Source organism: Pangasianodon hypophthalmus, chromosome 13 (genome assembly GCF_027358585.1).
Source record: "Pangasianodon hypophthalmus isolate fPanHyp1 chromosome 13, fPanHyp1.pri, whole genome shotgun sequence".
NCBI lineage: Eukaryota > Metazoa > Chordata > Actinopteri > Siluriformes > Pangasiidae > Pangasianodon > Pangasianodon hypophthalmus.
The window spans coordinates 8,724,951-8,738,428 of NC_069722.1; the positions used below are offsets into that span (position 1 = coordinate 8,724,951).

At 39.5% G+C, this 13,478-nt stretch overlaps 1 protein-coding gene across 1 annotated transcript; it reads right to left on the reverse strand.

Annotated features, from left to right (window-relative positions):
- Positions 1-671: 671 nt before the first annotated feature.
- On the reverse strand, positions 672-12,992 carry slc35b1 (solute carrier family 35 member B1). Its single transcript, XM_026916460.3, has 9 exons — positions 12,385-12,992; positions 7,791-7,894; positions 7,566-7,696; positions 6,675-6,705; positions 6,365-6,525; positions 4,931-5,057; positions 3,738-3,844; positions 3,489-3,642; positions 672-1,626 (listed from the first exon to the last, which is right to left on the reverse strand). Exons 1-9 carry the CDS (start codon positions 12,504-12,506, stop codon positions 1,574-1,576), a joined length of 990 nt encoding a protein of 329 aa, XP_026772261.3. The 5' UTR covers positions 12,507-12,992; the 3' UTR covers positions 672-1,573.
- Between the last annotated feature and the right edge of the window lie 486 nt (positions 12,993-13,478).

Consider the following 13,478-nt stretch of genomic DNA (forward strand, 5'->3'; position numbering starts at 1 on the left):
ATGCTGGGGGTGGAAATAATTAATAATTAATAATAAGTTAATTCTTAGAATTGATTTATTTCAATGAATGATTAGATTTTTCTCAATTTTTCACTGCAAGATTAATATTAATCATATATTCATAACCATCTTTATTAATTGTGCCAGTAATTCTGGAGTTGATTGAATCTTTGTACATCACTTGTGCTGTTTAGTATTATTTTTACCTCACTCACTTTTGAAGGCATTACATGTCACTAAAAACAACTTTGAAAATTCTGTTTATGACCTGAGGTTGTACCCTTTATACTGGAGCGAGGAGAAAAGAGCAGAGCAGGGATTTTGTTGCTTTGCCTGTTCTCCTCCACTGACTCTTTTAATCAGATTGCTTTCCCCGACACCCACTCGTGTTTGTTTCCCTGCAATTTCATTTTCTGCTCAGAATTGAGCATTAACCTTTCGTTGCAGCGAGTCCTGGTTAAGCAAGCAGGAAGCAAACAGCAATGTCAGGATTAGGAGAGGTGGGTAGAAAGGTTTTCTCCCACAAGGGCCGTTTGACCTGGTTTAAAGTGATAACTCATCTGCAATCACACTGACAAGTCTACGAAAAATAAATCATCAAACTAGAAAAGACAGTCTGCAAAGTATTTTACGGTGAAACCTGGACGTGGAGTAAAGACAGAGATGGTGGATTTATTCATGTCCAAAATAAGTTTAATGCCATCTGGTTGGATTTTTCCCCCTCGATGGACAGACGGACAACACGGCTTCGTTGGCAGACTCAAACACAACGTTCACATACAACAGCTGGTCATCACACACCCCCGATAGTCTGGCTGAGTTTCCCTTTTAGTTAAATATCCAATACAGTTCCAACTGGTCAAAAAAGATACCAAAACTAATTATTTTCGAATTCTAATTATTCCGTTATTGTATGGAAGAGACAATGATCATTTCCTCATACAGTAAACAAGACACTCGACAGGAACACAAATATAAGAAAAATGTCATGTTTTACATGAAAGAATGTACGTTGTACATCAGAGTAAATCTGATGTGGCTTAGATCCAGTGGCCAGGGTGAACATTAAAGATGTAAGTCTCAGATGGAGTGACAGAACACACGTATAATTATACACACACTCATGAATGTACATTATACATTTAAAAACAAATGAACCACAAAAGAGGCATGTGATTCAGAGTAAAACTGACACTAACACATGGAGTTGTCTGTGTATAACTGGCCAATCTGAGCTGGTGCACATGCATACCATGAGCGTGCAAATTATTCTTATCATGCTCACTGTCCTCTGGCTCTAAACTCCCTGGGAAGTATAGTTCAAAGTAGAAGTGTGTGGTATTTTGACTAGAAAAACGAAACTAAAATTCTCTATCACTATCCAGTCTTTGCTTTTTAAGTTAATATATGACCACTCTTTCAGTGATTCATGGGTGGAAAAGCATAAAAAATAAGTACATTTTGTTTTTCAGATTAGCCACTGATGGAGTAGTGCACCAATAGAAACAGATGTTTCTTCAAGTTTTCTGTCCGTGAGTATCGCACACGCTTACACACGTATTCTCTTTGTGCTTTAATGTGTTGTCTTCTTGGACGTCTTTCCAAACTTGGCGTCCAAGCCGAGACCTGCGAGACGGAGAGACAGAGAGGCTGTGACGTTCGTTCATAGGTCTGTGCTGTCTTAGATGATCAAAAGATGCACAAATTCAGCATTAAATTAACATTAAATGAAAATACAAGAGCAACACGAAGCACTAGAGTACAAGTGAGAGTCTAATAGGCAAAAGTGGAAGGGGTGCATAAAGGAACTATTTAGCCGATTTTCTTACTAATAAAGATTTTCAAGTTAATAAAAAAAAACAAAAAAAAAAAAAAACAAGTGACACTGTAATTACAACATTTTTGTTGCATTCCTTCAAGAAAGCTGGCAGGTGTTACTGTGTCATAAAATATAAGAGCCAATCATACCACAATATGCAAATACAGGACACGAAACTTCAGTTTGCCAGGGAAAGAGGATGGGTTTGCAGACGGTTGGAGATGTTTCCAAATTTACATTTTAATTCAATCTTTCATCAAGAAGTTTATTACTGAGTATTAAAAAAAAATCAACAGTCTTTAGAACAAGTTTGGGATGCTTGAACTGAATGAGATTTTTAAATGCTTAACTCCTCCTGGATTCCAATTGTTTTGTTCAGACTTGTTAACACAGTGCAATTTTTCATTTAAAACAGACTTCTCTGTACTTACATTAAAAAAGGATTCAGTGAGTGTTACAGATGAACTAGTTTGGAGATCTCACAAAATAACTCCACTGCTTGAACCTATCATGTTTGCAATTAGATGTACAATATAAGTTGTTCTTCGAGCTGCTCCCGTTAGGGGTCACCACAGCAGATCATTGGTCTGCATGTTTTGATTTGGCACAGGTTTTACACCGGATGCCCTTCCTCCCATCTTATCTGGGCTTGGGACCAGCACTAAGAGTACACTCCCAGTAGTTGGGTTGGATCCCTACCCGGGAATTGAACCCGGGCCATGGCGGTAAGAGTGTGGGCTCCTTGGCCACTAGACCATCAAGGACCTAGAGGATGAGACTAGTAATAAACTAAATAATGTACCTTGGCTACTGAATTTTAAAAAATAGACTAAAATAATGGGAACAACTTTTATTATGAACTGTTCTGGATGGATGAACTCTTGAATTCTTCCAAAAAGATATTCCCTCAGTTAGTATTGTGTCAGTGTTAGGTGACTTCTCGTGCCTTGTGGACAGGGTCATTCTGAAAGACACCACCCCCAGCAGGAGAGAAATGTTTCATCATAGGGTAAAGGTGATCAGTCAGAACAACTACGATTTGATTTGCAGTGACTCATCCCTCTAAGCAGACAAGTGAACACAAACCATTCCACCGACATGTTCCCCAAGAGCATAACAGAGACACCGGCTTTTCCCTTGTCTGTAGTTAGCAAGGTAACTATTTTTACTGATATTAGGAGAACACGGGGAAGTTTCCAATTAGCATTTTCATGTATATTCATAGATTCCTGCTTTTTTAAATAAGCATAATGTGTAAAGATGTTTCTCTTTTTCTATTTTATTATTTTCTTGGGGATCTAAAATAATGTATTATTCAACATTGACCATTTTTAATTGTTACAAAATATGTTTGAGGTTACTGTAAAATCCTAACAGCATTTTTTTTAACTAAGAGTTTGTTAATGGGTTGTACTAGTTGTCTCTATTTTTGGGTGGCACCGTTTACTAGACAAACTACCTCCACTAAAGCACAAGCTGTGAATAATAAGAGAGCCCTGTGAGGTGCAGAGATGCAGTCCAAAGCTTAAAAATACGGTGTGTGCTGCTAAGGAGGAGTGTTTTCCTTGAATATTCTCAAAAAAAATCATTAAATACTATGAAGGAGAGGCATGAATGAGAGAGGAGAGGGAAAGTAAGAAAGTGTGAGAGACAGTGTGAGCACACTCACCCAGGAAAACGAGGATGGTTCCAAGCCACTGCAAGGACGTGATGACGTTCCCAAACAACAGCACAGAGCCCAGGATGGTGAAGAACTTCCTTGTTGTCGTGACGATGGAGCAGGTGAGGGGCCCAAAATACACAACCGTCATAAAGATGAAGGTCTGAAAGAGGATGGGGAGGAAGGTACTGTTACTGAAACACAGTAATATGAGAGAGGTATACGTGGAGCAGGTGTGTGTGTAATCTTGCGTCTTACCTGTCCCAGAGCGCTGGTGAAACCAAAGAGCAAAATGTTGTAGATAACACTGGGGTAGCGATCAGCAAAGCTTAAAAACTCCCACACCTCGCCTGTCCACAACACAGCTAGGAAACAGAGCAAGTCAGAGAAACTCTTTAAGCATCCCTAAATTTGACAAACATGTCTTTCTTGGACTATTAAACACAACATTCTTTTCTACTCTGCATATTTTTTATACATTGTTATTTAAACCTTAAGCAGCAAATAAATTTCTGTCTCATGGTTCCACCAAGAGTGAGTCATGAGATTATGTACAGAGCGTGCTGCGCTGAAAGATTAAAAGCGAGAACTCAGTTGAACAGATGCTGCTTGGACTCGGCCGAGTCTGACCAGCTGCCTTTAACATCGACTCCTGAAAAAAACACCACTGCTAAAACTACACTGGAGCTCCAGCTCCCCCTGCTGAGCACCGCAGAGAATGGCAGGGACAATAATCTGTTTCTGCTTCTCGCCGTGTGTTACTGATACACTTCTGGATATCATGTTTAAAAACTGACGCACGATGGAAGACTAATCTCTGTTTTAGGGTCGATGTGAGTGAGTATCTTTATGACGAGGAAACAAATGGAAACAAATTTGGAAACAAATTTATTCGTAGCATAATAGTTGAACTGAAATGGTTTTTATCAGATTTTGTCTGATGTTTGTACAGTACCGTACATGTGCATAAATGACACCATTTACACCTGGCTGTTTTATGTGTCAGGATATAGAAAATACACAGAAAAACGTAGATGTAATTTCTCCCCTAGCCATTCAATACAGATTTGAATCTGATCAGCCAAAGCAGATGGTCTGAAACACATTTTGCTAAGCTACATGGTCCAAAAATTTCAGCCTACTATACAGACTACCAAACATCATGGAAGTTGTCTTCTGCCTGTAAATATCACCTGCTGAAGATGATGTCCTCATTTAAAGAAATACATAGCAGAAAAAAAGAGCAAAGGACGACTAGAAATTTTGCTGTAAAATGATTTGGATGTTACTTATTACTGTTATCAGCACACTAGAAGGAATTATAATAAAAACAGAGACCAACGTCATAACACAGCTTGGCAGATCTGTGTAGATTAGACTAGAACTCTACACTGCTTAATTATACCTAAGCCATGATGCAAATGTTTATCTGCTGTATGAAAAGAACATACCCGAACCCAACATGAGTGTTGACCACAGATTCACGTTCAGCATCATGTGATTGGCTCCTGTCTGGTAACGCCCCCTCATGTGATCCTGAGCTACACCCGTCAGGCCGTCCAGAGTCAGAGAGAGGAGCTGCATCCGAAAAACAACACAAAATGGGTCATACACCTGCTCCACAGGTCAAGAGCGACTGTCTGTTTCCCGTTCTGATCAAAATACTGTCAGAAACGGCTTTTCTTCATGTGGCTGTAGGACATGATGAATACGTGAACAGTGATTTCAGTATTTGAATACTCAAGTTGTGACACAAATATACATGTACAGAAGGAGATTTCCATTGAGAACGCACACAAATTTATACATTGACATGGCCATTATTCTTCATTTTAACAGTTTTTAATGTTTACAATTTTTTATTTATTATTGAACGACATGTCACATTTTTAACCATTTACAGTTAACGTTTGTTACATTTAAACGTCTGCGAAATAAGTTGGTTCCCATTATCACTTATCACTCATGTAAACTCAAACTCCTCCTCCTCTCAAACCACTGACTGTTACAAAGCGCTGACACTGGAGACTCCTTCCATAAATGTTACATAAACATCCAACAGAAAGCTTCACCACATCAACATTTCTATATTTTTCTATATTAAATAACAATTAAATTAAAAAATCGATTTAATATTAGTGTTATGTAGATCGGCTGCCATACAAATCCCTGTGAATGAGCTGTTACTATAGAAACAATAAAGTGTTAGAAGAGTGCATTAATATAACCCTAATCATACAGTTAGAGTCAGAGCTACTGTCAGAGCTGAGCTGTTACAGAAAATTCATTAACACCTTCTGATTTAAGAATTCAACAGCACTGTGAATAAAAAACAAATCATCCACCTGTGACAGCAAATTAACATGGCACACCTGAGAAATATCTGTGCTGGGTTTATTAACAAGTTGGTTTCTCTTTCAATCTAACAGTGAGCCGAGTGTGTGTGAGTGTGTGTGAGTGTGTGTGAGTGTGAGTGTGAGTGTGTGTGAGTGTGTGTGAGTGTGTGTGTACATGAGCCTGTTGATATACAGATCAAAGAAGCGGGAAAGCAGCCCAAGTTTATGGAGCAGACAGCTATTTTCTCTGTGGGTTCTTCATTTCCATTTAATTAACGTGTAGCTACACAAACTCTTGATAACGCTCACATACAATCTCACCCTGAGTCTGCCGTGTTCCTGAACTCAGTCTGCAGCTGTCACACCACCTCTTTCAATCAGAAATTAGAAATTGCCTCACTCAGTTTACTCTTAAGTAAGTGTTTACAGGAAGGTTTTTAAATTAAGATCTGTCAGATATTTAATGGTTATTAGACTGTTAACATGTTAACAATAGAATGTAAACATACCTAGCAGGACAATACAAGATGAAAATGTGTAGTAACTAACCAGCAGCATCTCTCCAAAGCCAAACACATGTTCGTCTGAGGAGGTGGAGCCTTTGTTGGGTTTGTAAAGGAAAAGTGCCACACCAGTGACGATCAGAAGCACACACAGGTACTTGGCCATGGGATACTTCTTCCTCAGAATGGTCACACCGAGGATCATGACTGTGAAACCAGAGCCATAGACACATGAACATTTTGAAGGGAGCAGAAAATGAGCCGTCCGCTCAAAAAAAGAAAAAAAAAAAAAAAAAGCAGAAACAAAAAACTATTAATAATAATAATAATAATAATAATAATAATGAATTTCTTACCTGGGATAGGTTTACATGATTTCCCTAAAACCTAGAAAAAAACAAAACATTAATATCTTTTTATATATTTTTTAATATATTTAATTGTAAACTCACTGGAAGCATCTTATCTGATATTAAATTGGACACATATTTAAAACTGTAAAATGTTAAAAATGTTTACAGGTTTTTCCAATGCAGTTTGTATTGTATTGTTGAAATATCTAAGAGAATTGTGATGATATTTTTTGTCTCACCACCAACCCCTACTATAAGATACTCAAGAGTTTACAAGAGACCACAATAGGTGAGGGAAGACACAGAGAGAAAATGTATTTCCATCCAAATATTTAAGCAGTTTTTTTTTATTTATTTATTTTTTAAAGTCAGTAATGGAAAACGTAAATTGTTGTGTGTTCCCATTAACTACGACAATGTGAATATTCTCAAAGGCGTTCAGTGGGGTTGAGGTCAGGGGTCTGTGCAGGCCACTCGAGTTCTTCCACTCCAACACTGGCAAACCATGTCTTTATGGAGCTCGCTTTGTGCACAGGGGTACTGTCATACTGGAGCATGTTTGGGCCTCTTAGTTCCAGTGAAGGGAAATTGTAATGCTACAGCATACAAAGAGACATTCTAGACAATAAATTCTAGTTATCAACTTTGTGGCAACAGTTTGGGGAAGAACCACATACGGGTGTGATGGTCAGGTGTCCACATACTCTCGGCCATGTAGTGTAGAAGCACCAGACCACATTCATCATCTTTTATCTTAAAAATTAGTTTCCATGTGTTTATGGCATCTTCTCTTTAGATATCAAAGCTTTCTTCTTCCTTTCTTTTGCACAGATTCTGGATGGAACTCACACTAGTGGATGAAAAAGAGACAGAGAATGTAATGTGCGCACTGACCTGGGTGGGGTAGTTGACATACTGCAGAGCAGAGTTACTGGACACCATGGCTCCCAGATAGGACAGAGCACACACTGCATAGAGCCAGCTCCGCGTGTGGTCTGGCCTGGAACCCTCGAAAAACTGGATCACTGTATGAAGATGAGATAAAAGAAGAAAAAAAAGGAGTGAGTAGAAAAGTTAAAGAGGTGGGCAAATGAACAGTGATACGAGGGGCAGACTTACAGAGTCGGGCAAAAAGAGCATTGATGATACACTGGATGAACACAAGGGTAGTGGCATAGCGAAACTTCTCCTTTTTCTCCCCCTGACCGTAGTCTCCTCGTGTGCTGAAATACAACAGAGGCATTGTGGGATGAAGTTACGGTTACAGAACCAGAGAACGAGCACTCCTACCTCTTCAACATACTAATACAGGGAACACTCTCTACAGAGCTCGTGAAATAAGATATCACAAATCCCACAATGGAAGACATCAGGAAATCTCACACAGGCAAATGCTTGGTGCGTGTTAAATTGACAATAAGGACAAAGTACAGGCTATAAAGCTGGGCTCATGAAATGGAGCCATTCCATTAGCCATCACACTTTTCTAGTTCAGATAAAATTATGTATAAGAGAGAGAAAAAAAGTAAAGTACTGAATACTATCTGAAGATCAACACTTACTGAATGGTATATCTACAGATAGAGGCGATACGTTCTCATGCTCTGTGTGTGTGTGTGTGTGTGTGTGGCCACAGAAGAAAAACATCCATGTGAACAACCACGGATTCTTAGAATTCTTAATAAGAGTTCCTACTCTTAGCTATTATACAGTCCCCTCCAAAAGTATTGGAACGGCAAGGCCAATTCTTTTGTTCTTGCTATACACTGAAGAAATTTGGTTTTGGGATCAAAGATGAATTTGAGACAATTCTATCGGAATTTCAGCCTTCATTTCCTGATATTTACATCTAGATGTGTTAAACAACTTAGAACATGGCACCTTTGGTTCCAGACCACTCAATTTATAGGTGAGCAAAAGGATTGGAACAGACAGTTTTAAAATTAAAATAACACTTGAAATAACACTTAATAATTGTTTGCATAATCATTGCTTGCAATAACTGCATCAAGCCGTGACCCACTGACATCATCAAACTATTGTATTCTTCTTTTGTGATGCTTTTCCAGGCTTGTACAGCAGCTTCTTTCAGTTGTTTGTTTTTTTTTTTTTGGGGGGGGGGGGGGGGGGGGTTCCTCCTTTCATTTTCTTCTTCAGGCAGTGAAATGCTGCTCAATTGGTTTAAGATCTGGTGATTGACTTGGCATGTCTAAAACCTTCCACTTTTTTACCCTGATGAAGTCAATGTTGTGTTGGCAGTGTGTTTTGGGTCATCGTTTTGCTGCATGATGAAGTTCCTCCCAATCAGATGCATTTCTCTGTAAACTGGCAGACAGAATGTTTCTGTAGATGTCTAAATTCATTCCGCTGCTACCATCATGAGTTACATTATCAATAAAGATTAGTGAGCCTGTTCCAGAAGCAGCCATGCAAGCCCAAGCCATGACGCTACCTCCACTGTGCTTGACCGATCAGCTTATATGTTTTGGATCATGAGCAGATCCTTTCTTTCTCCACACTTTGGCCATGTGGTATATTTCTGCTCTCAAAGTCTTCTTCAAACAGTAGATTGTGACACCTTCACCGCTGCCCTCTGAAGGTTGTTGGTGATGTCACTGACTGTGATTTTTGGGATTTCTTCACAGCTCTCATAATGTTTCTGTCATCAACTGCTACTGTTTTCCTTGGCTGACCTGTTCAATGTCTGGTTGTTAGTACACCAGTGGTTTCTTTCTTTTTTAGGACATTCCAAATGGTTATATTGGCTATGCACATTGCTTGTGCAATGGCTCTGATTGATTTTCTCAGCTTCAAAATGGATTGCTCTTCTCCCAAAGACCAGAGAGCTGTCTATAAGTTGGTTTATCCTTTTTAACAACAAATGCAGTCTTCACAGGTGAAACCCAGGGCTCAAACCAAGAGTAGATATTCAGAGCTATTAAACGTTTAAAGAATCAATCTAACAGGGCACGCCTGGGCAACAACAAACACCTGTCAGTCACACGTTCCAATATTTCTGATCAATTAAAAATAGGTGGGTTCAAAGAAAAGGTGCCATGTTCTAAGTTTTTTAACACATCTAGATGTAAATATCAGAAACTAAAGTGAAATTCTGATCTATCTTCTCATATTCATCTTTAGATCTCAAACTCAAATGTCTTCTGTGTACAGCAAAAACAAAAGAACTGGCCTTGCCGTTCCAATACTTTCAGAGGGGACGGTATATATAGCATGTTAGAATTCACTAAGTGACAACACAATGAGTGATGTCTCTATATTTAATCTCTACTCCACTGAATTTTCATCTTGAAAAATGATTAGTTTGAATTAGAGCCAACATTATAAATTTAATTATAGTCCAAATGCAAGCTCATGTCAATCATGGAAGGGAAAAAAACATTTAACAGCTGAGGAAATTAATTTGCATGTGATATAACTAGCTCTACAACTAGCTGGCATAACAGTTTTTCCTCCAGAGGATTATGATTTCTGACTGTAGATAGTGAGTAACACCTGTGGGGTGGCGGTTGGAGTGGTTTTGCATACATTACATGAATTTTCTGAAAACCAAACTATTTAAGGGAAATAGTTGATGTATAAATATTATGTATAAATATGGGCTGTGGTTTGCATTGCATTTCCGTCTACCTGTTCATTTTTTTTAAAACCTCATCACGTTGCTTACACCAGTGCCAGTGGTTCTCAGTCCTTTTGTGTCTGGCTACAGCTCAAAAAAAAAAAAACAATTCTAAACTGCCCCTAAACCACAGTACATTAACCTCCACTTCTCTGCATAGAGAACTACACAGTAAACTCTTTGGCTGTGTAATACACTACTGTCGTAAACACACTGTATTGCTACCTCTGCTGTCATTCCTAGCATTTTTGTTACTTTCTCATACACAACGGCCATTAAACTCACACAAGAACACTGCATTGCTGACCACAACTAAGTGAAGCCACTGTCTATGTTAGGTTAAGCAGAGCTACACACAGACATGCTAGTTAAGATTTATTTTGGCTCAGCACACCACTTTTCCTCACAGCCATGCTTTCTTTCAGCTTATTACGTGATAAATACTGATAATGTAAGAGACTTTATGGAAGAGTTGTTCTCAAAAATATCTTTCAAAGAAAGAAAAACAATTAGGGGATTTGATCTTTTTGTTTCCTTTTGGGTGGCACAGTGACCTAGCGCTGCTACCTCACAGCTCCAGGGTCACCGGTTTGATCCCGAGCTCAGGTTACTATCTGTGTGGAGTTACTCATGTTGTCCCTGTGCCTAGGTTCCCTCTGGGTTTTCAGGTTTCCGCCCTCTTCTGCCAAAACATGCCAGTAGGTGAGAACTGCTCCTAGTAAATTAGTGTGTGAATGTGTGTGTATGTGTGTGTGCATAGTGCCCTGTACTCTACTGGACTGAAATTTTAATGTTACAGTATACAAAGACATCCTAAACAATTGTGTGCTTACAACTTTTTAACAACTATGGAAGTCCAGAAAAGCCATGTGTTATTTCTTTTTCTTTTTTCTTTTGATCTCAAGGTAACAAATGTTGTTTTCTCAAGATCACGACTTGTTTTTCTTCATGTTCTCAAAAGTCGTTGAAGTGCATTATTGGGCACACATACTGTATATCAGGGAGCACTTTCACAGAAAGTAGCTGGTGCTGTGGTAGAGATACGGCCTTGCAATGCCATGGTTGTGGGCTCAATCCTGAGCTCGAATGACTGTTTAGAATATTTTTCCCAAATTTCCCCTCCGGAATAAATAAAGTACATCTATCTATCCTTATGCTTGTCAGTGCTAGACCATTTCTAAATTAGTGTCAGTCTCTTGAAAAGGCGACTTAGAAATCTGCAGCTATTCCGTAATGGACACTGTAGTGATCCTGAATGGGTGGTCAGTTTCACTGCCAGTTAATTTGAGGGACCGGGATGTCTCGACAGTTAGACGGATAGATAGCTAGATTGATCCCGAAAGGGAAATTTGAGAAAAAACATAATCAAACACCACACAGTCACAGGATTGAACCCATGACCTTGGCACTGCAAGGCCATAACTCTCCCAACTGCACCAGCTACTTTCTGCTAAAGTGCTCTCTGGTGGATAGTATATATGCCCAATAATGCATTCGGACATATGAGAAAAATAAGTTGATCTTGAGAAAAGAACTTTTGTTGGCTTTTCTGGACTTCTGTAGGCAAGAGTTCGGGGAAGACCTACATATTGGTGTGAGGGTCAGGTGGCACACACTTTGGCCATACAGGGTTTATATATACATAAGAATTATTTTATTTATTAATTTTTTTATTTTAATTTTCACTACCGACCTGTGTGTTTTTAAATGATCCAGTCATACCGTGAACCCGTGATATCTGTAGTCTAGGTTATCATACCGTGAGAACTTCACACTGTAGCCGCTATTACAGCAGATGTTTCCGGAACGTTGCAGGAATGTTGCAGTTAAACCTGCTGAATATTTACTGAGCGTTCTCACAAAATTCTCTCCGAGTCGTTTTAAAATTATTATTACTATATTACTAACACTTATAACCATAAAGTAAGCGCCTCAGTTTCGCATATTCTCTGAGTTTTGCATGGTGTTTGTAGGAAAAGCTTTTTTTCCCCGTTTCCTCAGAATCACTTCCCTCGCTGAGCGGTGCGTCAGAAGGCTAAAGGCTAAAAGCTATCGGTAGCCGGTTGGTGTACTCACATAGTCTCCTGGAGAATTCCGTAATAAAAGTAACACACGAACACTCCGAGAAAGCAGACGAGGAAGCGCACTCTCTCGTTCTGCCACAGCGACGCTTTCACGCCGCCTTTTCCCGCAACCATGCTGTCGTTCAGTAGCGTTAATCCGGCTATGGACACCGACACAGACCCCGACCCCAGCCCCGAGCCCGAGCCCGAACTCGAGCCCGCGTCCCGCTCCACTCTACCGGCTGGCACGAGCCCGGAAATGGTGACGCGCTACAGTACCCCGCTGAGGAGCGTGTTAAAGGGGTTTATACACCTCTCTCCGTTTCCACCTGGCTCTCAGGACAAAACCGAGGATGTGTCAGAGAGTCAGCTGGGTCCTATAACACATTTCTGGTCATGTTTCCCGCAGCATCTCGGAAACGCAACCTGGTGCGTTAAACTGATTTTATATCAGCCAGGAAAAGTTGTCCAAAAAAGTCCCGAGGTTGGAAATAATAAACCGCCGCCCTCCCGTTTATGAGGTCTAGCGGCTCATTTGACTCTCTGATGTTTTGATGTTTAACGCGTCAGACCTGTAGGACCAAAGCGACCGTCAGGAGCCTGCTGGATGCGCCTGATCCTCTGCAAGCTTACAGCAGTGTACTCCCAAACCCAGACACTGCACAGGAATTACTCTTAACATATCATTATGCTGGAGCAGAGTTAGTATTTTAACTCCTAAAACACTGAGTTATTATATTTCCAGGCCTAAATTATGGGTTCTGGTTAAAATTACTAGTCTCGACAAGGGCACTCAGGAAGTATTTAACGCCCTAAATATAACACAGTAAACTGTTCATCCACTCTTTAGTCATTCTTCTTTAATAAAGCTAAACAAACCTACTCTTCTTTTCTTTTTACAGAGCAACTTTTTAAACTTTTGCTTTTAAAAACGCTTTTTAAAAACTTTTGTTAGGATTATTATTATTATTATTATTTTAATCAGGCATCTGATTAAGGCGACTATTTGAAGATTAAGCGGGTCCTTGCTGACCAAGTGCGCTTGGAATTTTTACGTCGTTGTATGTGGAGGATTGTGATTGGTCCAAATACAGCAAAGGAGCACTG

Coding starts and splice junctions, on each gene's coding strand:
- slc35b1 (XM_026916460.3), bottom strand. CDS start 12,506: ATGGTTGCGGGAAAAGGCGGCGTGAAAGCGTCGCTGTGGCAGAACGAG. Junction 7,697..7,790: donor TGCTCTTTTTGCCCGACTCT/GTAAGTCTGCCC, acceptor ATCTTCATACAG/TGATCCAGTTTTTCGAGGGT. Junction 6,706..7,565: donor ATGTCAACTACCCCACCCAG/GTCAGTGCGCAC, acceptor GTTTTTTTCTAG/GTTTTAGGGAAATCATGTAA.